General features: G+C 41.3%; 1 protein-coding gene across 5 annotated transcripts in view; it reads right to left on the reverse strand.

The window, feature by feature from the left end:
- Positions 1-26,099, reverse strand: part of AFAP1 (actin filament associated protein 1) — an 87,130-nt gene that overhangs the window by 57,146 nt on the left and 3,885 nt on the right. For 4 of the 5 annotated variants that reach the window (XM_020790501.3, XM_020790498.3, XM_020790500.3 and 1 more), the window contains exons 2-5: positions 11,009-11,149; positions 9,916-10,044; positions 9,338-9,435; positions 6,142-6,250 (exon numbers count right to left, since the gene is read on the reverse strand). In XM_020790501.3, the coding sequence (XP_020646160.1) occupies positions 6,142-6,250; positions 9,338-9,435; positions 9,916-10,042 (334 nt within the window). In that variant the 5' untranslated portion in view covers positions 10,043-10,044; positions 11,009-11,149. The remainder of the gene's footprint in view (positions 1-6,141; positions 6,251-9,337; positions 9,436-9,915; positions 10,045-11,008; positions 11,150-26,099) is intronic. The other variant, XM_072998421.2, reaches the window with a different exon arrangement.

Here is a 26,099-nt window from a genome sequence, read left to right on the forward strand (position 1 = left end):
AGCCTTATGCTTGCAGAACTGCATCAACAGGATTCAAACCGATGTCTTTTTGTTTTTATGCTTCCAAGGTTAAGGAGTCAAGCTGCATTGTATGGCAACAAGGCAGACCTCAACACTTGAGCAGTAAATAATAAATATGAATTATTAATCCTGGTAAGCAACACTTCAGCAACATTTTGAGATAGCGTCACAAGTAGAGATGGGGGCATTCGTACAGAAATACGAATATCCCCGCACAGATGGAATTAATGAGGGTCCAGCCCCATGGGGTCAGATGGTTCACTCACCAATCCACCGCAGACATGGATGACACAATTCTACCAATGGCTCCGCAGCACACGATCCGCTCATTGCTCTTCGACCTTGCAGCGAGGCTTGTCCTCCCGCCTCCTGCCAGGAGTGGCGAGCAGATCGCGCGCTGTGGAGCCACTGGTAGAATCGTGCTGTCCACGTGTGCGGTGGATCAGTGAGTGGACCAGCTGGACCCTCATTAATGCCATCTGTGTGGGGATATTTGTATTTGCATACAAATATGAATACGCTCATCTCTAGTCACAAGATCAATATTAGATGGCCACTTCTACTGACACCATAGGGGTTTGGTGTCTACTGGCAAGTACAATGCAACACAGTTTAACTAAATCAGACAGAGATTTAAACTTGTGAATTGTCTCTTTTCCCCCTGCACTTAATTTTAAGTTCTAAAAAGAGCAGTGAAGTTAATTACCTTTAACCATGGTTCTTTGAGTGATAGTCTGAGAATCCACATGAATGGGTTAAACTGCACCTGCGCAGGACTCTTCGGAATATTCTAGAGCTTAAATAACTGACCAACAGACATTTCCCCATGGTGTGCATGCCCCGCCTGCCCGTGGTACCTCAGTTCTGAACATCCGCCACTGCCATAGCTCTGGAAATTAGAAAGCTCTAGACAACCCGTGACAGACAGTGGGGAGGCTGGGCAGGATGTGTGGATTCACAGAGTACCATTCGAAGAACCATAATTACAGGTAAGTAACCTCTCTTTCTTCTTCATGGTCTCTGTGAATGCACACAAATGGGTGACTAGCAAGCTCACTTACCGGAAGGAGGGCCATCACAGTAAAACTGGTCAGCACAGCCCTTCCAAAACTTGCTTCCTTTTTAGCTCTGACATCCAGCCTGTAATGTGTCACAAAGGTCCATGGTGTAGACCAGTAGTTCTTAATGTGGGCGATAACACCCCCCAGGGGGCGATTTCATTTTTCAGGAGGGCGGTAGAACAAAAAGGGGCGGTGTGGGAGCAAAGGAACAGAAGGGGGGCGGTAGGAGGGCGCTGGAGCAAGCCAAACCTGTGAAGGCGGCTGCAGCCGCAGTGCTGGCAGTGGATCCGGTGCCAATGCCGCCAGACGATCCAGCTCTTTCTGACTGCCACGTCTCGCCTTTCTCCCATAGGAGAGCACCGAGTATGGATTGGGTAGAAGAAAGGGTCTCTCGAGTCCCCATCCTCGCCCAGTGAAGCGCTGCCTCACACCCAGGTGGGGAGGGAGAGATGAGCCCCATTTGTCCATCCTGCCTTCCCGCCCACATTCCCGCCCATTGCAAGGGAAGCGCGGAGAGAAGCAGGCCAGTTTGGGGTGGCGCGGCAGGATTTCTAGGGACAGGGCTGGCTCGGGTCATCCTGGGTGGGTGGGAATTTGGCAGCTTTTCCAGCTTTTCTTGTTGTCCTGTTGTGGCTGTCTGGCTGTCAGATGGGAAGAAGGTTCACCTGGCCAACTTTAAATGGCTTTGAGGGAGGTTGGACTTGAGATCTTCCCCTGTCTTCCATGTACACAGGTGTGATATGCATCTATGTATACATCCTCTAGGAGAGAAAGCTCTCAAATTGAACTGAGAGTGCTGAGGACAAAATCCACGGGGTTGTCATAGAGAGACAATGGAAAGTCAGCCACTCCTCTTTCTCCCTGAACCCTGAGGATCCGTTCAGTGAAGGTGAAAAGGGCAACATGCCAGTGGCTTGAGTATAACAGTTTGCTTCAAAAAGGGGGTGGTGGGGGTGTTCCACAAGGTTTCGACTACAAGTCCCACAATCCCCTGCCCTTGCCCCACCTTCCCGCCCATTGCAACGGAAGCGTGGAAAGAAATGGGTCAGTTTGTGGTGGCGCACCATCTCTCATTGAGCTATTCAGCAGTTCAATTGTTTATTGTTCTGTTGGCTACTTGGAAAGTTGTTTTTAAGGTAATTCGTTATGGATGTTGTTGCAACCTTTCTCCCCCAAAGCAATTTATGTGAGTAAATGTTGCAAAGCGTGTTAGTTACTCATTACTTTCTGACTACTGTAAAACCCTTAGGACTGTGAAATGATTGGCATAAAACTTGAAAATTCTTCTCAAAATCTTCTGAAAAGATAATGTGAAAATGTTACATTAAACAAGTTTCGTGTGTAAAAGGTTGCTTTGGTCAACAGACTTTTGCATTATTCTAGCAATGCTCCTTGAATTAAAAAAAAAACAATTTAAAACTAGCCGCCTAGAGTGGTCCTGAGCTGACTAGATAGGCAGGATATAAATAAAATAAATAAATAAAAATAAATAAATAAATAAATAAACTGCTACAAGGCAATATACAACTCTAATTTGCTTCTCTATTTCCTTAATACAAAGTCTACTCTCTACAGAATTTCTAACTTTGCTCTGCCTTTTCAAAAAAAAATATTTTGAGACCCAAGTGAGTTGCTATCTTGAATTTTTTTAGAGTTCAGACAGCAACAAAATCAGTATTCCTTTCCTTTCAAACAAATATTCTATTATTCTAAGATTCTCTGATTCTTAAGATTCTGTTAGGACTTGTAGCTGAAGTGACAAAACGAATTGCTGGCATGCCTCTGACATATTATTGGTCGGTATGAAGTCTAAGTCTTTTGGTGAAACTAGAATGGGCCATTAATACATAGTCCTGGCTATGTTTTCATCAGGATGTGGCCAGAAGACATACTGTTTTTAATTGCCACCCTTTAGGCACATTTAAGTGTCAGAGGTAGTTTGTGGAAGATAAAGTGAAGCTTTTATCAAGCTGCATTTTTTAAGCTTTGGAATACACAGGCTTGTGTCCAGTAAGGATCATCTTACCACAATTTTCTTTCTCCTGTGCTGCCCTCATTCTCCATTGCCACCACACCAAGCTCAGTTACCCAACTCACACTTAACAGCAGATCTGAAGTGGTCTACAAGAGGGAGGGGCATCACTGAAAACTGTCTCCTTTCCTCTTCTGAAAGGGACACTGCCTTCAATCAGTGGAGTGGCTTCCACTGGATAAAAACCTCAGCACCCTTTTTTCATTTTCATGTCTTGTTTTTTGTTTGTTTGTTTTGCCCATGGGTGATTGATTGATTAGGCATCCTTCAGTCTCAAGAGACTATGGTAACGTGCTCTGTATGGAGGACTTGGAACAGCATCTAGTGTGGCTGAGAAGGCCAATTCAAGAGTGACCATCCCTTCTACACTGAATACAAATACAATCTGCCCCTGTCCAGCTCCCTGATTTTGCTGCTTTTGGGACTGCCTCTTTGCCTTGGCCTGCTGGACAAGGGTCTCTTCAAATTGGGAGAGGCCATGATGCACCGCCTGCCTCCAGGCTGAACGCTTAGGTGTCAAGGTTTCCTATCTGTTGAGGTCCATCCCTAAGGCCTTCAGATCCCGCTTGCAGATATCCTTGTATCGCAGCTGCGGTCTCCCTCTGGGGCGATTTCGCTACACTAATTCTCCATTTACTTGTTATTTTATGTGTCTGTAAGCCGCCTAGAGTGATTGCAAGACCAGATAGGCAGGATATAAGTAAAATAGATAGATAGATAGATAGATAGATAGATAGATAGATAGATAGATAGATAGATAGATAGATAGATAGATAGATAGATAGATAGATAGATAGATAGATAGATAGATAGATAGATAGATAGATAGATAGATAGATAGATAGATAGATAGATAGATAGATAGATAGATAGATAGATAGATAGACAGACAGATAGACAGATAGACAGACAGACAGACAGAGAGATAGACAGACAGACAGACAGACAGACAGACAGACAGACAGATAGATAGATAGATAGATAGATAGATAGATAGATAGATAGATAGATAGATAGATAGATAGATAGATAGATAGATAGATAGATAGATAGATAGATAGATAGATAGATAGATAGATAGATAAAAATATGCGGATTCGTCGTTAAATGGTGCGCTCGTTAGGCGAGGCACCACTGTACATCTGAATCTGGTGTAGGTAAATTTGAAGGGGATTCCCTGGATGCCTCCAAAGATGGGTCTTGCTCAGAGGCTGATGAAACCAAGGAACCTCTGGAACATCTATTAAGAGACAGAGGCGGTGAGTGAATTCTCAACATGGAGGCTGAAGCTCAGGGAATTGGTGCGGAAGTCTCCATTTCAGGTGGATAAGCGGCTCTAGAAGACTCAGTCTGTCAAGATGACTGAGCGTGAGACGCTTTTGGGTGGGATACTGAGGGTGATGGTATTGATGAGGCCCGAGAACGCTTCGTAGGATGGGATGCTTGTTGATCGTGCTGTGGTGCTTAGTAGCAGGCTTCGAAGTCATAAGGTCCAGCTGGAAATAGGCTCAATACTGACATCGAGGCAGTGAAGGCGGAGTTGACCCAGACGGGGAAGCATAGACATATTGCACCCTCTTGGGCCTGACATAATCTCTGGTGTTGCATAAGGGATCGAGATTGTCCCCATGGTACCAACGTTGACTACCACGCCGATTAATTTCTACATAAAGTGGCTCTTCATACTCAGCAAAAGCATGACGTTGAGATGAAAGTGGAAGAACTATGTCCTCCCAATGCTAAGAGAGCTGCCGGGTTGGAGAAAAATGCCAATGTTTCGCCAGACATTTACACAAAGGGGATTGCTGTGGTGACACCTCCGAGTTCGACAATTGAATCACTGTTGCCTGCTCGATTGACATAGGGCTTGAATGGGCTGAGGCCAGGCTGGAGAATGGCCATGACTTGGAGTCAGGCTTGGAATCAATTATGAAGCCTGCTTCTGCGATGTTGGTACAGATCCGAACCCTTCAGAAAGTGAGTCAGGATCAGGAAGCTCCCTGGATGATTCCTCAAGTATCGGTGAAGGCAGGGACACTTGAAATGCAGGGAGTTCCTTAGGCTGAACAGACTTAGAAGACTGTTTAGCCTTCTTAAGCTTAACCACCTCCTTCGTTTTCTTGGGGTCTTTAACAGATGGTCGACACCGATGTCAATGACTTCTTTGGCTTGGACGCCTTCAAAGAAGCTCGCAAAGAAGGGGTAGCAGGAGCTGGCGAGGCAGTGGGGTCGGGACAAGGAGTGGGAGGAGCAGGAATCACAGTAAGTTCCATGGCTGCCGAGGTCAAGGGTGTTAACGATTTCTCACAAAGATATGAGCGGAGCCGCTGTAAGCGGAGCTTAAGGGCGGGCTTGGTTAATTTTTTACACTCCTGACAGGAGTGGGGCTGGTCTCTCTCCCCCAAGCAGAATAAACAGCGGTCGTGGCTGTCCATGAAGGAGATCTTGTTGGCACATGGCATACAGCGTTTGAAAGGGCCTGATGAGGCCATAAAATTTGGCAGGAACAGGTGGAAGGAGGGGGGAAGAAAAAAAGGAAAGAACTCACAGGGAACATTAACAATTGCAGTCCAGGATAAAAAAAAACCTGGAAGACAAAAGACCAAGTCCGTAATCCAAATCACAAACGGTAACCAGTCCAAAGGTTAAAAACCAGACACAACAGCGGTAGCCAACCCAAAGTCCAAGAATCATAAATCATGTCATTTCAAGTCAAATACTTCAGAGATCAGAAAAATGAAGTCAAGAAACCAGGCCAGAATCAAAACCAGAAAACTTGAAAGAATTGAAAATACTCTAGGTGTTGCAAAAGAGTACAACTGTAGCGGCGGCAAAAAGGAACTGAGGTACCACAGGCGGGCGGGGCAAAGTTCTATTGGTCATTTATTTAAGCTCTAGAATATTCCGAAGAGTCCTGCGTAGGTGCAGTTTAACCCATTCATGTGCATTCACAGAGACTACGAAGAAGAATCAACCCCTCTGCAAGGAAACCTTTCATGCACTCTCTGATCTGTTTATTTTACTTACTGGAAGTAATGTATTCTGGAGTCTTTCCTGGGCTGAGCGGTACTGCCTCTTCATAGTAACCTTCAGGAAGAGATGAGGAGGGCAGAGGTGGAGGACCATTATCTGGAGGCTAAATGGAGAAGAAATGATAAAGCAAACACAACAAACATGGAAAGTTTCAACCAGAAGAAATGTTGCATTGCATCAGGGTTACCTTTCAGAATCTCTACTAGAAAAGTACAGGTTTTTGATGCAATTTTGTAAAACCACAGTAGGGAAAACTCCCAAAGGCTTGCATATTTTCTATAAAGAAAAAAAATATTCAGAACAGGAATGTGCTCTGCATGGTCTGCCGGCTGCTTAGAAGATCAGAGAACTGTACCAAGATATCAGAATGATTTGTTGGAAATGTGATTGTGTGGACATGCTTTCAGGAACACATAAATGATATTGACACACTAGAATCAAGAGAATACATGTAAAAAAGAAAATCATTAAGAAAAAAAATTTAAAGCAGATCTCAGATGCAAAACATTTGAATGTAAATTTGGGCACAGATATAGCATCAATCTGACATCACATCTTGCTGCATGGATGAATGCTGGAGAGTGTCTCCCACCAGGGCTAAACTAGCAGGACCATCCGGAAGTCACTTAATAGACTTTGGAGTGAAATAAGAAGGACAAATAATAAGCCAGTAAAATGGGGGTGCCACTTGGATACAGGACAAATTTTCAGTGACTGTGGAGAAATTCAATCAATGCAGCATTTATGTACATGCAATTTATGCCCCACCATGTGTACAAAAGAAGATTGAGCAAATGGCTAAGATAACGTTACTGAACATCAAAAATAGTCTTAACATTTTAATTTGCTTTTAATTTTACCTATATTTCATATACATCCATGATTTTAAATAGTGCAACACTCTGAAAGACTATCAAACAAACCAATTACCAAGTATTTTGTGCTATTATAGCAAAGGGTGAATTAAAATGGGCACAAATTCTGTAAGAAAAGATGACAGGATTGTAAAATAAAAAGGGTGGGTTCATCCTCCACCTAGCAGAAACGTAGCACATTTTCAGAGTCAGCATGAAAGTAATATCCACAAAAAAATTGTGCCACTGTTTTCTAACCTCCAACTAAACTAGCAAGGTTCACTCTGTTTGGTATCAGGCTAAATTTAGGACACTACAGTGGTGCCCTGCATGACAACGATAATCCGTTCCGGGAAAATCGCTGTTAAGCGAAAAACAATTCCCCATTGGAATGCATTGAAACCCATTTAATGCATTCCAATGGGGAAATTACCTCGTCGTCCAGCGAAGATCGCCCATAAGGGAAGTAATTTTCCGAGCGCCGATCAGCTGTTAAAATGACTGCCCTGTGAAGCATGGGTCCGGAAAACACAGGGCAGCCATTTTAGGAACCCGACGAAGATGGCTGTCTTGCGAATAAACGGTCCGCGAAGCACAGACCAAATCGTCATCAAGTGGAATTCCCCATAGGAATGACTTTTGCGAATCGCTATAGCGATCGCAAAAAGTCACCGTCCTGATGATTCGTTGTACAGCGGGGTCGTCATCTAGTGAGGTATCACTGTATATTTATATTTTATTGTATTCCACATATTTAAGTATAATAAATATAATATTAAGTACAGAAATGAAATAAATCTTTGGAAATATTTCAGGTTTCCTGAATCTTCCACTTTCAACATGGGAAATGTCAGATATAATAAACGTTTTCATATTATGCTTCAGCTTATGTCTATTCTCAGTCTTTAATATAAGGTAAAGGTAAAGTTTCCCCTTGACAATTTTTGTCTAGTCATGTTCAACTCTAGGGGGCGGTGCTCATCCCCGTTTCCAAGCCATAGAGCCAGCATTTTTGTCCGAAGACATTTTTCTGTGGTCATATGACCAGTGCGTCTTAGACATGGAACGCTGTTACCTTCCCACCGAGGTGGTCCCTATTTATCTACTCGCATTTGCATGCTTTCGAACTGCTAGGTTGGCAGGAGCTGGGATAAGCGACAGGCACTCACCCCGTTGCGTGGATTCGATCTGACAGCTGAAGGTTTTCAGACCTTACAGCACAGAGGCTTCTGCGGTTTAACCCGCAGCGCCACCATGTCCCTCTGTCTTTAATGTAGTAAGCTGCAATTAGAATAGGCTTGCTGAATTAATGGAACTTATATAGAAGCTGATTCACCAAATGCTCACTAATTTAATGTCTACTCTAGTGCAACTTGTTGTACTAAGCAACAGGATTTCAGCCAGAGATTCCTTGATAAATAATCAATAAAAGTGGTTCCCAATCTTGGGTTCCCTGATGTTTTTGGATTAAAACTCCTAGAAGCCTTCATCACTAGCTGTGTGGCCAGGATTTCTGGGAGCTGTAGTTTAAGAACATCTGGGGACCCAAGGTAGGGAACCACTGATCTAGAATATGATAGTCTCAAGTACAAATATAAAATATTCATTCAATATCCAAACACTTGCTGAAAGATACTCAAAGTGAACATATATTTCATTGGTGGTTAAGTATGAACAGGAGACTTGGTGGACAACAACAGCCAATGCCATTGGCTGAAAGTGAGGGGGTAACAGAGTAACTAGGGAAAATGGCGTATCAAATGATGCCAGTGAATAGCTTTTTAAATTGTATTCTATTGGGGAAAGAAGGTGGCAAACTCTGCTGGACAAATGGAAATCCTTCATTCATTCATTCATTCATTCATTCATTCATTCATTCATTCATTCATTCATTCATTCATTCATTCATTCATTCATTTATTTTAATTTATATGCCGCCCACTCTACCCAGAGGTCTCTGGGTGGCTTACAATAATTAAAATTCAATACAATAAAATGATTAAGCTAAATATCAGCAAAACACGAAATGTTATTTATTACAGAGATGAAATGGGTCTTGTGAGAAAAGACCCATGACTGTTCCCTAGTCATGGTAGTAATTATCATCAGTTTTTTATTGAATAATATTTAATTGGCTCTTTTTTTAAAATTTAAGTAATACTGAGTTTGATTTACTTACTGTGTATGGTGCTATATTATTCATCCAATATTCTAGAAGGGAGAAGATTATACATTCAAACAGATAAACAAGTGGTTTAAAAATTCCACTTTGAAGAAAATGGAAGACAGGCCACTTCACTCTTGGTGAACAGCTAATAGGAGTAGGAAACACTCACCAGCCATTGCTGAGGGATTTCTGGCAGAGGCATCTGAGGAGGAGCAGGTACATTGTTGACAACCTCTTGTTTCTGCACATTTTCCTTCATGTCAAAGTCTAGAGGCAGACAGCATGTAGATTAGAAGCCACTCAAAATGGCATCAGTAAATTGTTCAAACATGAGAAACTGGAAGGAAAAAAGCTTAATGCTGCAGTAAACAGAAACAAGGACAATGTTTCACTAAATGACAACCAAGAATAAGAGAAGATGGGCAGATTCTTTGCTACAAGGAGTTACTAATGTTTGCTATGCAGAAACCCACAAAATATCCTCAAAATACCATTCTCATAGCCCTTAGAACTGAATGGGAATATATTTATCCTTCCCCACTGAAACCAGAAGAGAATGCAATAGAATGTACTGCATGACAAATGAGCACAAGGACCAGCTGCTTTGTAAGAATGCTAAAATGTTCTCTGGACATGAGAGAACCTGCATGTGTAATTTCAAAGACATTACAAAAGAAGAACCACAGTGAGGATTCATTTTCCTTGTGGACCACCCACCATACAAAAATAATATAATTCAGGACAGACCTTTTGATGATTGTATCCTCAAAAGAATGTTATTTAAAACTGCCTTTTTTTCCCTTACTGTGGATGTCAAATATTCATGATCCAGAAGTTGGAGGAACAGTTGCAATTCAACTATTAATTCTTCCATGGCTGAAACAGAAGGAAGTTCTTTTGAATAAGTAAAATTAAGTAAAAAATGAAAATTAGAAGAGATAATATAAGTACATATACAAAGTGGCACTAAAGTAAAGGTAAAGGTTCCCCTTGACATTTAGTCCAGTCGTGTCCAACTCTAGTGGGTGGTGCTCATCACCGTTTGCAAGCCATAGAGCCAGCGTTTGTCCATAGACAGTTTCCGTGGTCATGTGGCCAGTGTGACTAGACACAGAATGCCGTTAAAGGTGGCACTACCATTCATTAAAATTGTTAACAACTGCCTAGCCCATTAATGTTTGGACCACAGCTTTCCCTCATACAGGAATTATGTTCATTTCAAGTAATCCAAAGACAAAAGTGCAAGGAAAGTATGCTTCTTGGCCTATAAGAGTGAGGAAAGGATAGTAATCAGAACTACATCCTTGAACCATTTTTTGTCCCAACTAAATTAAAAGGAGGTGCAGGAAAAGGTTGCCTTGCAAGTCAAGGAAAAGATAGTGTTGGGATACAAGAAGAAAAAAATATTCTGCACCTCAGCAATATATTTCTCTGGATTTTGTATGACTCCAATATATGCTCTACATGCTCCCTCACTTTATTTAATGCCATCTTTATAATTGCACATTTATAGCACACCTTTTGATTAATGAATATGCTCAAAATAGCATCTTATTTATTTGGCACAGTATATCTCTAGCATCTAGACAACTGCTGGGAGCTGCCTTCAATTATTCAGAAATTGCCTATGTTGAAAACAGGGAAGAAATATTTTGTTGCTGAGGTAGTTGGCCTTAGTATAAGACAACCATGCCATAGGAGGAAGACCTATGTAGTCAAACAATTTTTCACAAGTCTCTCAGTATCTGGTGTCCAGATCAACTCCTCTGCAACACTCCACCTTCCTGCACATTCTGCACAATAACAGAAAACAACAAGTGATAAAGTTGTAAGTTCTCACCTGTCAAAAACTTTATTGTAAATGTGCTCCTGAATGTGCAAATGAGTGCAATACAATTATAAGTTATAACAAGTCTCCACTGCTCTCTCCTGGAAGGAAACTTGATTCTGTGAGAAGCTTCCTCTGGATTTTCTTTCTGCCCTGGTAAGTTGGAAATAGAAACCATCACTGAGAATGTGTACCAATAGTGAGATTTGCCTCAAAGAAAAATGAAATCTGGGCCCCTGTGTGATTCATTGCTTCTGCAAAAGTGCTGGCAGTAGCCACTGAATACAAAACATTTTGGTATCTAGCCACTTACAGTACTTGAACTTCTCTTTTGCATACCGTATTTGCCAGCGTACAAGACTTTTTTGGCCCAAAAACATGCCTCCAAGTGGGGGGGTATCTTGTATGCCGGGTGCACTTCATTTGGGTCAGGAAGGAGCTGCCACCACTGCCGTTGAGTGACGTGGGGTCACGCTGGCCAGGGAGGAAGGCAGGCAGGCTGGCAGTCCGGATGGAGAGAGGGAAGCAGAGCCGGCCATGCCTGAGTGGCCAGAGCTCGCCGCCCCGTGCTGCTGAGCCAGCTGCTTGCTCACCCGCCCACCTGGCCGCTTCCCTCCTCCTCCTCCTCCTCCTGCCACTGCCCGCCCAGCTGCTTCCCCTCTTCCTCGCCCTCCTCCCTGCCGGCCATGAATTTCCAGGGCAGGCCCAGGCAGAGCCGTGGGCAGCCAGCACCGCAGCAGAGCCGTCCACTCTATATTTTGAGTGGAAATGTTGGGGGATCGTCTTATACGGCCAGTCGCCTTGTACACCAGCAAATGTTATTTAGGAGCAAACTGACCATGACATTTATGATAGATGAGCACTGCAACTTCATTCTCTGTAGTATTGTCACATCAGATTGAGATACAGAATATGCACTTATTCATATACCCTTCAGTATCCCATTTGACACAAATTCAAAGCATCCACCCATTCACATAAAATATCCAACCCAAATCCAACTGTTTAGTATAGTACATCACACTAGATTAGGCCCACTGGATCAGAGGGGATTTGGTGAGTCAATTCCTCTTCAGGTTCTGTTGATTCAAATGGCCTACTCTGTGACTTACTTTAGCATACACAGTAAGTTACAATTAGAGTAGGCCTATTTGAAACAATGGAACCTATGGAGGAGTTGACTCACTATATCCCTATTGATACCATGGGTTTACTCTTGTGTAATTTATTACACTAAGCAACAATTTTTTGGCCATAATTCCAAAGCATCCTATCCACAGATACTTCTTATCTCCTTTCTCTCACACAAATATTTCCACCCATGTTCCTTCCCAACACACACAAAAGGAAATCCATGGGAGGATCTCCACTCCACTCTCTCTCTCTCTCACACACACACACACACACACACACACACACACACACACACACACACACATACAAAGAGAGAGAGAATCTTCCATTGAAAAATAGTAAGGAAAAGATTCAGTCATTTTCTATTTGTGAAAGTGCAATGGGTGTATTTACAACAGATGCACCAACTCCCCTTCTGTTCATTAGCATTTGCATTGACATATGTGCAATTTATGTGGTCCACCTCCTTTTCATTAAAAAAAAACAGCATGAAAAAGGGATTCAAATCTTGCTTAAGAAAGGGGATGTCCACGAGCATCTCACTTTGTCCATATCCATGGTAGTTACATATTGCCAGTCCTGATGAAAGTGGCAACGTGGACATTCAGTCCCCTTGGTATGCCTCAGACCTAGTTGCTTCAGTTCCCAATGCCCTGATCTCCCATGGATTGAGGTCTCACATGTCCTGTCCCAGGCAGGCTCCTTCATCTGGTCTTGTAATTTTTCCCTGACTAGCTTGACTCTTTCTTGCCTCGTTCTTCTCCCCCACCCTTGCTTCTTTTTTCTAACTTCCTCCTTTCAGCCTCCTCTCAGAGTATCATAAGGTTTTTCCCACTTGTTAGTCCAGGACTTTTCCATCCAGATCCGCTCCCACCCTGGAGGGATTATCTTCTTCTCTTTCCTTACTTCCACCTCACCTCTCTCCACTACCCCTCTCTCCGCTTCTTCCTCCTTATATACTTCCTTTCCCCCTTTCTTCCATTCTCACCTTTTCTAACTGCTCGGTGACATCTTCTACTACTGTCCCACCCTCCCCCGGATGACCTAGCTCCTTCCTCCACTAGGGTGTCTGCCTTTAGCAACTGCTTTGCATCGCCCTCCTCTATCATTCCTGCCTTTCCTTCAATCACTCCTTCCTCTACCTCTCCTGCAGAGGTTGCCATCCTCCTGGTCGTTCGGGTCTTTCTCACCAAAGTGTCTAAAGGCCTTTCTCTCCTCTCAACAGGGATGGATGATACTTGGGCCAGGATGGCATCAGACCAGCCAGCCATCTCACACAGAGTCAATGGACAGAATTATACAGAAGAATACAGTATTCAGCAGTCAACAGAAGGGGCACATCGTAACAAAATACTGTACTAAGGCAATGATCTATGGCAGGAGATTGGGGCACTACAATTATGTAAGACTGTTATGTCTTCTGCGAAATGCTAGAAGGTATATATATTTTAGTTATGTTTCTAAAATACGTAACTGACTTAAATTGTCAAAACAACAAGGAAGAACAAACGATCTATACAGGTTCTTCAAACTTAACAGTTTTTATTTTTAAATCACTAGGGAGCTTGCTCTGGTGATCTCTAGGTTTACAGTAGAAAACTCTTACAAAATCGAGAACAAGTATTTTAGACGTTTGAAAAGCTACTAAGGTACTGTTTTCCAACAATCAGCTGAAAGTAAAATGAAAACAGTATTTCCACAGGCTTTGTGAGACTACATCTAATATTAGTCTCTCTTAAGAGACTGAAATGAATGGACTTACCACAACTAATCTAGGTCCAACAGAGTTCAGCCGGTCCACTCTACTTAGGCATAATACTAAGACTTACCCTCTTATGTATTTTGGTAGTATTATCCCCATGACAAATATCCTTCTCTAATGTATACTCCAAAGTCCCATTCAATTAATATTTCCCACAAATATTCTTCCTCCTTGCAGCTTTTGCCATTTTACTGCCTCCTGATCAAGGCAACAGCAATAGCATTAGCAACAGAAAGCTCTAAACTACTCTTTACCACAGTCCCTGTTTCCCATGGGAGAAGCTATAATTATTGATATCTTGTCTCCATCCCACCCCTATTTTAACTTTTTTTAAAATAGCAAAGTAAGTATAAACATGAGAAGACAACACAGGAAAAAAAAAACAATTACTTGGAAAATGACATCATCTGGATTTTCTATAAAAAGCAACTGTACAAAGAATGCCAATTCCAGACTAAACTGCTAGTGTGGAAACAGCCAAAGACTGCTCTGCCAGCACCACTTGTCTTCAGTGGAAAGCCAATGCACAAGAACTTAAAAGAAGAAAGTGTGAAGGGCAGACCTCCTCTAAAGTCCACAATAAACTCTTAAGAGTGTTCCATCAATCCCCAGCATCAACCAAATAGACAATGCAGATGATTAAAGAGAATTTTCACACAATGGCTTTGACGCCTTGCCACTGGATGGATAACTTTTCTCCCTCTGGTTTAGAGAACACATCGTACAAGCTTCCCCAAAGTTATCTCCAGGTGCCAGTGTTTACAACCAGCCCACCCTGACCTTCTCTGCAATTAGAAAAGGGGGTGGTGGAGGAATGTGGCACCCCTTGGCAGCAGGGATATTGACACTATTTTAAATTCAGACACGTCATGGGAATTTGTGCTTCCCTTAATCTCTGTATCAGACCTTCTAGAATGTTGCTAAAAAGCTGAATTAAGATGTATTTCATTGGTTGGATGCTGTATTATCCATCAAAACAAAAATATGAACACTGTATACTTGGAAGAAACCATATGAGCATGTAGAAACGAAGGTCATATCCTACTAGAGAACTTCTACAGAACTTCCAGTGAAAAAGAAATGGTGTGTAAAATGGACACTGTCAGAGGATGTTAAGAGAAGATAGAGCAAGCACTAAATATAATGGAACACTTGAAACACTCTCCTGCCAATGTCCAGGAGAGTAGGCAAAATAATGGGAATTTTAAAGGGAGGAGGGAATAAAAATGTTATTGCCTACCTCCTCTCCCATTTTTTTTTCAAAAACAGAAACAATGTGTGCTATATATCCAGATTTTCATTATTTTGCCATCAGACCTGCACTCAGCTGAGTCCTTTGGTCAACCACTAGCCACACTAGACAAAGGTAAAGCTGTCATGGGCAAAAACTGGTGTGTTTCCCCCATTCTGCCAGCTGCTTCTCTCACTTACTTGAAAATTAATAAGGCCGAGATCAGCATTAAGAACTACTGCTGCCATCTGTCTTTGTTTAGACAAAATTTTAAAAATCACTACACTTCAAATTTTATATTTCAGATTTCTGGAGCATTGTAATGATCTTCAAGTCAAGAGAACCTTTTGTAAATAAATGAAGATTTTATTTATGACACTGGTTTATCAATTTGAAATCTCTGCTCAATCTTTTAATCAACCTAATCAGCATATATGGCTTCCCTCTTAAATATTTAAGTGCATATACATTTCTGCATAAAAATTGTGAAACCTGCCACTAGAGGCATATCTAAGTGCATATACATATCTGCTACATATCTGTTGTCCCTTGTACTAGGGGTGTAGATGAGAAATAGAGAAATACCCCTTCAATGGGGACATCCCCATTACTATCAACATTATTATGGTATCTTCAACATATGGCTGGAAATGGACACAATGGGATTTGGCAGGCCCTATCAGTCTGTCTCAGGGTGCAGCTGCTGACAGTCTATAGAAGCACAGCTGTGACACACAAATGTAGCTGGCCGGAAGAAGCACATATTCAAGAGGCTGTGCTTTTGATATCATTTTACAGTGTACCACTACTCCCTCTCCCTGTAAAATAAGTGGAACTACCCCTTCAGTGCTTAAATTTCCAAAAGAATCATAAACAAACAAACCAAGCTTCATTGTAGCAAAGTTACACTACACTATGTCGCACTATTGAAAAAGGATGAAGAACCCAGGAAGGTGTTTCAACCTGGAGTGTGTAATGGGATTGCGAACTTGCATATTATATTTTGGAAGACGGTGGTTTTTGCATCTTTCTTCTTGCCTCTAAAATGGATGGGGAGATCAAACAGGTAAAAGGATTTTAAATGGAGAGACATCCACTATATAGACAAGTTTAAATCCAAATATCCCAATGTCCAGTGGAAACACATTACAAATGAACAAAGTATGAAAATGACAAATAGCTGCTAAATTAAAAAACAAAAGACCTCATTTTGTTTCATTGGTAAAGCATACATTCCATTACCAATCCACTCTGTTATTCAAACCTTAGATTTATTCACTTTAAACAAATATTCTAATGTTTCATGATACCCTACAGATCTTCCAAGAAACACAAAAATGATCTCAGAGTTTTTGTAAAGAAACACAGACTTTCACCCTACGCCTTGGAAGTTACACAACTGCTTCTAAACATACTATGAATCTTCTCAGTTTTACCATACGGTAGCTATTTCCTATTACTACAACAGTAGCAACCCTCTTCATACTGCAGTTCTTTTTTGGGAAGAAAAGTGAGTATAAACCAAATAAATAAATAGGTGCAGAGTCATGGAACAGAACTCCCTGTTATCACCTTCACATCTTCATTCACTGAATATGCAAGGGGGGATTTATTGCCTCATACTTAATCTTCATGAAATGTCCTCATCTCAACATGTTCTGCTATAGAGATGCAATCATACATAGTATGGGAACTCTTTCTCATGAAAGAGTCTCAACCACATATACGTGAACATATGCAGATTCTTGCTCAAATCTTCTGCTGACAAGATGGAAGCTGCTAATATGAAAGCCCATCCTACTCCATGTTCTTCGTATCCAGCTAACATAAATATGAATACTGGCACAGGACCAGAAACATCCAGAAAATTCAGTTTTATTCAACAGAGTGAACCAGATGAAGGGCTGTTTCCTCCCATACAGGCCTGCCCAAATACTATCTTTTTAATCAACAGCTTTTCCCCAAATCCCTTCTGCCTTTTGTTCAGAAAGCTAATAACTACAGAGAGAGGTTGTTTCAGCTGAGGTGCTCCACTGCAGAATGCCCTTCTGAGGAATGTTATCCCTGGCACCAGATCTGATGTCCTTTTTGTCATCAGCCAAATTAAATATATTTTAGATATATATTTGGAACATTTTTTAACCTAGTTCTTCAGCCAAAAAGTCTCCCATAGCAGCTTAAAAAAGCTTTTTTGCTTTTGAAAAGATCAATGATAAGACAGTTTTTGCCTTCAGGCACACAATGTAAAAGATAGCTGAAATCAGATCTCTCAGAATTAGTGCCTCAGAATTCATTTCAGGTTGATGCTTGCAAGCAAGCTGGTGGTGACTGGTGGTTTTACTTCTTCCATATTATTATCAGGCTATTCAACACTCATTAGAGCACATTCTGGTGGCTCACTGGGGACAGCTCACTATCAAGCTGCACAGAAAGCTGCCATTTACTGAGTAAAAAACCATTGGTCCTTCTAGCCCAACAGTCTCCATGCTCACTAGAAGTAGTTTCCCAGTTTTTCCGACTGGAGAATTTCTAGTTGTTATATGGAGATACCAGTCATTGAAATTGTGTGTGTGTGTTGTTGTTGTTGTTTTTTTTTTTTTGCAAAGCACACCTTTTCAAGAACCTATTGCTATACTTTTTAAGTGGAGAATGGTGATATATGTTAGTTCCAAGAATTTACTTTATAATTTTCCACAAGTTTGTGTGTTAGAAGCTGACACAATACCCACAGTGAAAGAAATTACTCTAAAATGCCACAGTGATTTCAAATGACAAAATGCTTTTAGCAACTAAATCATTAAATGGAAAAAAAGACTGCTTTAGAATTCTGCAAACCGCTTGAACTGCTATATGCCTTTACTTGTACTCTGTTCTTTCTCTGCAGTACAGTAATTCTCAACAAATAAAATAAGTCAGATACTAGGAGTTTCTTTGGCCCAGAGCTCCAAACATTAGGCCCACACCTAACTGAAGAAAGTTAAGCAGTTGCCTGTACGTCAACTGCAAGGGGATGTAGCCTACAGAGGTTACAAGTCTTAGAACATTACATCAGTCATCAGTTTGCCAGAAATGATCAAACCAAGCACTCCCTCTTTCTCTAACACAAAAATATCTGGATATTGTATCACCGCATGCCTTTTTTTTAAAAAAAGTTCTCTTTACTGTGTAGCTGGATGGAAATCTTAACAAGTTTTGGACCAGGTTGACCAGAATTCCCCTTCAGACTATCTTGCTGTTACAGATACCAGTCTTAATATCCATTTATGTTTTGGGCCATTTGTGGGAGGAAAATGTGGCCTGGCGCAATTCTTATTTGCCTGCTTCACAGAAAATGCAGTGAAAATGAATTCTGCTGTACCGCTCAGATCATACCAGTGGAGGACAAAAATGAATAAATGAGTTACCAATATTTTCAGTCTTCCAAAATGATACATTTTTTTCCTATTCAAAGTATGTCTTTTATTCTACTAGCCAAAAGCCATGACAAAAATAGCCTGATCAAACTAAATGTATGTGCTTCTCTAATAAGAATCTGAAACGTACAGTGGTGCCCTGCATAATGGGCGCCCTGTTTAACGAAGACTCTGCATAGCGATTTGTTTTTTTCGATCTTTTTAATGGCAAAAAATCGCTTTGCGGTGATTGGTAAGCTGTTTTGCTTACCAATTTTCGCATAGCGATGTTTTTTCTAACAGCTGATCGGCGGTTCCAAAATGGCCGCCGGAAAAAATGGCTGCCCACTGTGTTTTTGTGCCCTTTCCTCGCTTACCGGGCAGTGAAAATGGCGGCTGTATGGAGGATTTTTGCATAACGGTGAGTTTTTTGCCCATAGGAATGCATTAAATGTGTTTTAATGCATTTCTATGGGCTTTTTTGTTCCGCATAGCAACAAATCCGTATAGCGACGATTTTTCTGGAACAGATTATCGTCACTATGCGGGGCACCACTGTAAATGCAGCTAAAGCAAAACCTGCCAGCTCTAGCACAAATAATAAATGTTTTATTTCAACTATATCCTTTATGTGTATGATTTTTTGCAAAGCCTCAAAATTACTGCACCATTTACTGTGGCATATTCTACCACAAATATTTCAGTGACATATGTAACATCCATTGTTCTCCTTGTATGAGCTTTCAGAGTATACTGTTGGCATTCAAAATAACATCATGTACAAAGGTGCACACATTCCAGTGCTATTCCTCTGAATGCCAAAAGTGTACTTTCTACTTGCACTGAGCCACGACTTGCGTTCATCTGGTCATGCTGTTTTTGTTGTCATTTTGCTCTTGTTCAGCATCTCTGGTAGAACAATTTGAAAGCAGAGATAGAAACATACACATTGTATCATTGGGGACCTGACTTATCAAAACTGATTTTGTGAATCATGGATTCCCAGAGTTACATTAAAACTCTGGATTCCATGACTGAATATACTTCTCTTAACATAGTATTCTCCAGATAAATATATATATGCAGCTCAAATAACTTCAAGCCCCTCATCATCTTGTTCTCATATAGGTATGTTTGAATTTGTCAATAAACGCTGTCTTTTTTATGATGTAAGGAACTTTGGGTCCTTTCAAGGAGAAAGGCAGGGTAAAAATATTTTAAACAAACAAAAAACAAACATCAACATCAACATCTACAAATGTGCCTGTATTCTAACACAGACATGACCAAAGCAGACGTGAGTAGTTGTACCATTACTTATCATGATCTGCCACAGAGCAGGAGACAATCGTACCCTCTTTTTTCTCCAACACATTACACAACAGACTCATGTTTATCTTGTGGTCTACTAAAAATCCCTAGATGTACTGCTGCCACACCAAGTATCACCTTATCTTGTATTTGCATTCTTTTAAAAATTAATTACAGGATTTTTTTCCTGCTGATATTCTGTTGGCTAGTGTTGGCCCACGTCTTCACACAGTCAAGATAAGCTTCAACCCATCTTTTATTATAATAGCCGAAATCCTGTTGCATAGCATACTAAGTCGAAATGGCCAACAAATGGGCTACATGATAGTTCATGCACAATGGAATGCAGAAAGCTTCCTCCACTCTCTGGTGGGAAAAAACCTCAGGTTTTCATGAGTAAAGATAGGTAAAAGAACTATTCCTTGACATCATCATCAGTAAGGCCTAATAGATTAATTCGAGTAAAACTGTGGAAACTGTACTTGCTTAAAATACATTATGTCAAGTACAGCAAATCAGCATAGATTATTGCAAGTTAAGAAGTCAGTGCAGGCATTTGCTGTTGTACACTGAGTTGCACAACTCTGCATGCAACAGCAAGTACTTATGCTAACATCTGCATTTGCAGCAATTTGCCACTCAGATTTATGCTACTTGAGAGGACACTCCAGCTTAGCATACAGCTTCAAAACACTAGACGCTGTTCCAAGTCCTCCATACAGAGCATGTTACCATAGTCTCTCGAGACTAAAGGATGCCTATGATGATGATGAGTTACTCCAGTGTACAATTTTGGCCACTGAGAACCTTGTGTATTTCTACATTCTTGTGCAGCACTTTTTGCACAGGTACATAGTCATTAATTCTGATGGTAGACAAGAGGAACTCAGATGGTCACAAAATATCCTCCACTTCCTTGCAAATTCAACTCAGTGGACACAACTTTATAGGGTTCTGACTCTCCAATAGCAAAGAAAGCTTTCTGAATTTTTCCTGTATTTTGGGCTTGAGGTTAATGGCAGATCCTGTTAAGTCACTCCAATTAGGGATTGAAAACACCAGAGTGATTTTCAGATATTAAAGGTTTAATGCCCTCTCTCAGTCCCAAAGCCCCTAAAGACTTCCCCATAAAGAAAGGGATCTCTAGGGACCTTTGGAAGCAGGGTCAGAGGTAATCAGAAATTTTTAATTCATCATGAAAGGCCATGGCTGACAATCAGTGGTATACACTTAGATCTATACCAATAGGATTTTAGCCATTGCCTAATTCTAGAAATAAGATAACTGAAAGCAAGGAGAGGGGACCCAGATGTCACTGAACGCCAAACTCCATCAGTCCCAGCACACCATATCAAATGGAAAGGGATGATACCAGGATCTGTGGTTTCTCTCTGATTTAAAACACTGAACTGTAGCTTTCTTTTTCAAACACCACCTTCTTTCCACTATTATACACCCAGATCTCTACATTACATAAGCAATAACAAGCATATATATTTGGAGCCAATATATAATGAACTGACTGATCATTCTTTTTCACTGATAGGCACACCAGCATGGGTTTCCTGCCTCCCGGAGCTATAACACTTTAACAGTTACCTAAACTGTGCTCAGAAGTGTTTCCAGTGCTCTCCTTTGGGTAATGATTTTGGCTGCAACATTCTACTGAACTTTGAATGTACTTCTCCAGGACCCAATGAAGCTGCAGGGATAAAACCCATTTCCTTCTCTCTTCTTCTAACAGATTTACAGACTCAGCTCCCATTAAATCTAGGCTAATCTATACTTAAAAATAATTATGCTAAATTTGGGGGTATGTTCTTATGTGGCTTGCAAGAAATGACATATTCTTTTGAAGGACTACTTCAAAAGAAGGAAGACTTTGCCAGGATTGGTTCAGTGTGAGTTCAAGGAGAGTCTTCACTGGATCCCATGGGACAGTGTAGTTTCTCTTCTACCTATCTTCAGAGACCCTCAGAAGGCAGGAAAATCTCTCACTCGTTTTGTATGCTTTCAAGGCTCAGTGAAAAATGAGGAAAAGGGCCTGCCCTTCTCCGAATCTCATAGATTGTTAAAGAGGCTCTTGTCTTTCTTGGTGCACTGTGTTAATGAGCCTCTTTTAGTTGTGACTTATTACGCTAAGGAACAGGATTTCAACCAATGTACAGTATTACGCTATTTGTGTCAATATCTTAATGTACTTCTGTGGGGAACAAACACAGTGAAGAACATTGGGAAAATAAAACAATTTTCTAGTGTAAGCAGTACAAAGTCAAATGAAAAGAATTTCTTCACGAACAAGTCAAACATATTAACAGCATTTTTGATGATGCTATATGTACTTGTTCCTTTTGGAAACAAAATGAATAATAACAGAAATAGCAAGTCAAGAATTCCTATTAAGTCATCTGGATATTTTTCTGGGATATATTTTTAAATGATATAAGGAAAGGAACTATTGACTAATGTATTAATTACAGAGGGATGGCATCCAAGCAGAAAACAGATGCTTTATCTATTGAATACTAAGCATGGAATATTTTGCTGATGATGGAACTCACGCTGAAAACATTTAAATGAGGGAAAAGAACAAGGTGTCTTTTGTAAGAAATTAGAAGCAGCACTTAGACTTTTAGTATAGACGCTATGGCTGAAATGTATCTAGGAATATTCTATACTGCCATTTCCTTTCTTAGTTTGAAGTTATATTAACTGAAATATTTTTCCCACAGTCCTTTCAGTCATGCAGTTTTTTGCCTTTTAAAATGAAAAAAATGCATTTGGAGGAGGACAAGAACAAGCACTAATAGTAGAATTAATTGTGTCACACTCACTCTGAACCTGTATAGGTTTATACATACTGTACAGACACTTAACTGGTTAAGTTCTATTCTTTCAAGCTGTGCTTCCATTCAAGTAATCTTAACCATTCTACTTCATTCTTCAATGGATTTTCATACAGTAGATGTATAGTGTCGCACATGGTATTAAAAACAGGAATTAATTTTCCCCCAAAAGGTTGAAAGAACATAACGTAACCCACTGTCAATCTAGTGTGCATAAACTATAACCCCATATATCTATCTTTTTATAGTATGTATGCCCATGTGTACACACACACACACACACACACACTTATCTCTGAACAAAAATGGAATATTCACTGTCTATCTGTCTAGAGCAGTGGTCAAGGAACAGGGGTAAATTACCTTAAATGTGATAAAAATGAAAATCCTGGGGGTAATTAGCAGAGCACTACCTCCCCACCCCCACCCCCTGCAGCCAAACCTCAAACTTTAAGCCACCTATCCCTGCTACCTTCCTTGGTTGCGGCACTTGTAAATCAGTTCTTTTAGAGATCAGAGATAAAGCTGCTTTACTGTTTACGGCTGTAGAACAGCCGGGGGCAGTCAATCCGGCTTGTGAATAACTACATCCGCTGGAGCTGGAAAGCTCCAATTAAGGCGGGAAGGAAAGTACGAGAGAGGGACGGGTGGATTCATCAAGCTTGTTTAAAGGTAAGATTGTACAAAATTTAGGGAGGGAGGGAGGGAGGGAGAGTGTATGTGTGTGAGAGAGATTGACTTTCATAAAACCATGAAAAAAGGATATGACTGCAAGGAGAGAAGGCTCCAATTAAGGCGGGAAGGAAGGTGTAAGAGAGGAACCGGGTGGTTTCATCAAGCTTGTTTAAATGTAATGAGAGGAAACATGACATACTGACCTGAAGCAACTGATTGTTGAAAATTTAGGGAGTGTGTGTGTGTGTGTGTGAGAGAGAGAGAGAGAGAGAGAGACAGAGACAGAGACAGAGAGACAGAGACGACAGAGACACAAAGAAAGAGGCAGAAAGAGACTCGACTCTTTCATAAAACCATGAAAAAAGTAACCTTCCAAATTTAATCTCCACTGCATTTAACTCTGCAGTTTCTGCTGAGAAGAGGAAGTACTTCAAGATTCTGTTTAGATGCAGAATTTGCACTGGGCAGAACCAGAATATTTAGAAGAGTCTCGCTAACAGTGAACACCTAGTAAAAGACAACCGACACATCTGGGACAAGACATCTGAAGTATGTAGCAATTGCGTTTCTCTATTTCTCATCCCGAAAGCAGGCAAGAGTATCACAGTTTATTCCCCAAATCTGAATCCCTGTCTCTATGCTCCTGGTCCTGCTTTGACTGCAACACCAAACAAAAGGTCTTACAAACAAAGACTGTGGCTTTCTTTATTGAGTCAATCCATCTCATGTGCATTCTTCCTCTTTCCATACTGCATTGCACTTTTTCCTGCAATGCTGCCTTTTCCAGTGAGTTTGTCTTCTCATGATGCCACTGTAGTACAATACCTTTTGTTTGGTTATTTTAGCTTTTATTTAATTTATTTATTTTATTTACTTATTTATTTACTTATTTACTTATTTATTTATTTATTTATATGCCGCCCACACTACCCAAAGGTCTCTCAACATTTAAAATACAATAACAATTCAGAACAATTAAAATACAATGAAAATATATACTCTAAAAATTGCCATCGGACCCACAGCTAATATTATTTCAATTAAAAGCCTTCTAGAACAGGAAGGTTTTGACCTGGTGCCGAAATGTCATCAGCGTCGGCGCCAGACAAATCTCAGTTGGGATGGCATTCCATAGTCTGGGGGCAGCTGCCGAAAAGGCCCTTTGTCTACAAGCCGTCCCTCTTACTTCCTTAAGGGACGGCTCTTTCAAAAGGGCCCCCTGGCTAGATCTTAACTGCCGGGTAGGTTCATATGGAAGGAGGCGGTCCTTCAGATATCCAGGGCCCAAGCCATTTAGGGCTTTATATGTCAAAACAAGCACTTTGAATTGGGCCTGGGCAGCAACTGGTAGCCAATGTAATTTAAACAGAATCAGTTTGATATGTTCCCTGGCGGCCGCACCACTCACCAGCTGCACAGCTCGTTTCTGGACCAGTTACAGTCACCGGACCGTATTCAAAGGCAGCCCTATATAGAGCGCATTGCAGTAATCTATGCAAGATGTTACCAGTGCATGTGTGACTGTCATGAGACTCCACTCATCCAGGTAGGGCCATAGCTGGTATAATTTCCGCAGCTGAAGTAAGGCGCCCCTGGCCACTGAGTCCACCTGGGCTTCCAGTGTTAGACTGGGGTCCAGGAGCACCCCCAAGCTGCAGACCCTGTCCCTTAGGGGGAGTGTAACCCCATTCAGGGTAGGGAAATGGCCCTCCAGCCTGTCCGGTGAAGCACCCACTAACAGCACTTCTGTCTTGTCTGGACTGAGTTTCAATTTATTAACCCTCATCCAGTCCATTATCATCCAGACACGAGTTCAGCACAGAAACTGCCTCACCTGGATTGGTGAAAAACGAGAGGTAGAGCTGAGTATCGTCAGCATATTGCTGACTCCTCAGCCCAAACCTCCCGATGACCTCTCCCAGCAGTTTCATCTAGATGTTGAACAGCATGAGGGATAGTATTGAGCCCTGAGGAACCCCATGACATAACCGCCATGGGGCAGAGCAACTGTCCCCCAGCACCACCCTCTGGACACGGTCAGCCAGGAAGGAGTGGAACCACCGTAAAGTGGTGCTCCCAACCCAGCCAGCCTATCCAGAAGGACACCATGGTTGATGGTGTCGAAAGTTGCTGAGAGGTCCAGGAGTATCAACAGGGTCACACTCCCCCTGTCTCTCTCCCAGCAAAGGTCATCGTACAGGCAACCAAGGCATTCTCCATGCCAAAACCCGGCCTGAAACCCGATTGAAATGGATCCAGAAAATCCGTTTCATCCAGCAGCGCCTGGAGTTGCAACCCACTCCAACACTTTGCCCAAATAAGGGAGGTTCGCTGCTGGTCGGTAGTTAACCACCAGCTTTGGGTCCAGGTTAGGCTTTTTAAGGAGTGGACGAATTACCGCCTCTAGTGAGAGTCCACACTTAATTTGCTTTACTTATCTCTTTGATAAGTCATACTATCTGTAAAACTCTTTTCCAACACTACATTTCAATTAAGTGAAATGTGTGTATACACTTTATGTAGTGTATAAAATGTGTATTAAAAGTCTGCACTCCTATATATAGCTGCTTTTCTGAGGGTGGTTTACTTTGGAGGAAACAAGTCCAGGATTTCAATGTACTTAATAAGCTTTATAAAAGTTTTTGTTGTTTAGTCGTTAAGTCATGTCCGACTCTTCGTGACCCCATGGACCAGAGCACGCCAGTGCCTCCCGGAGTTGGGTCAAATTCATGTTGGTAGCTTCGATGACACT

This window comes from Pogona vitticeps, chromosome 4, assembly GCF_051106095.1.
Source record: "Pogona vitticeps strain Pit_001003342236 chromosome 4, PviZW2.1, whole genome shotgun sequence".
In the NCBI taxonomy this organism is placed as follows: Eukaryota; Metazoa; Chordata; class Lepidosauria; order Squamata; family Agamidae; genus Pogona; species Pogona vitticeps.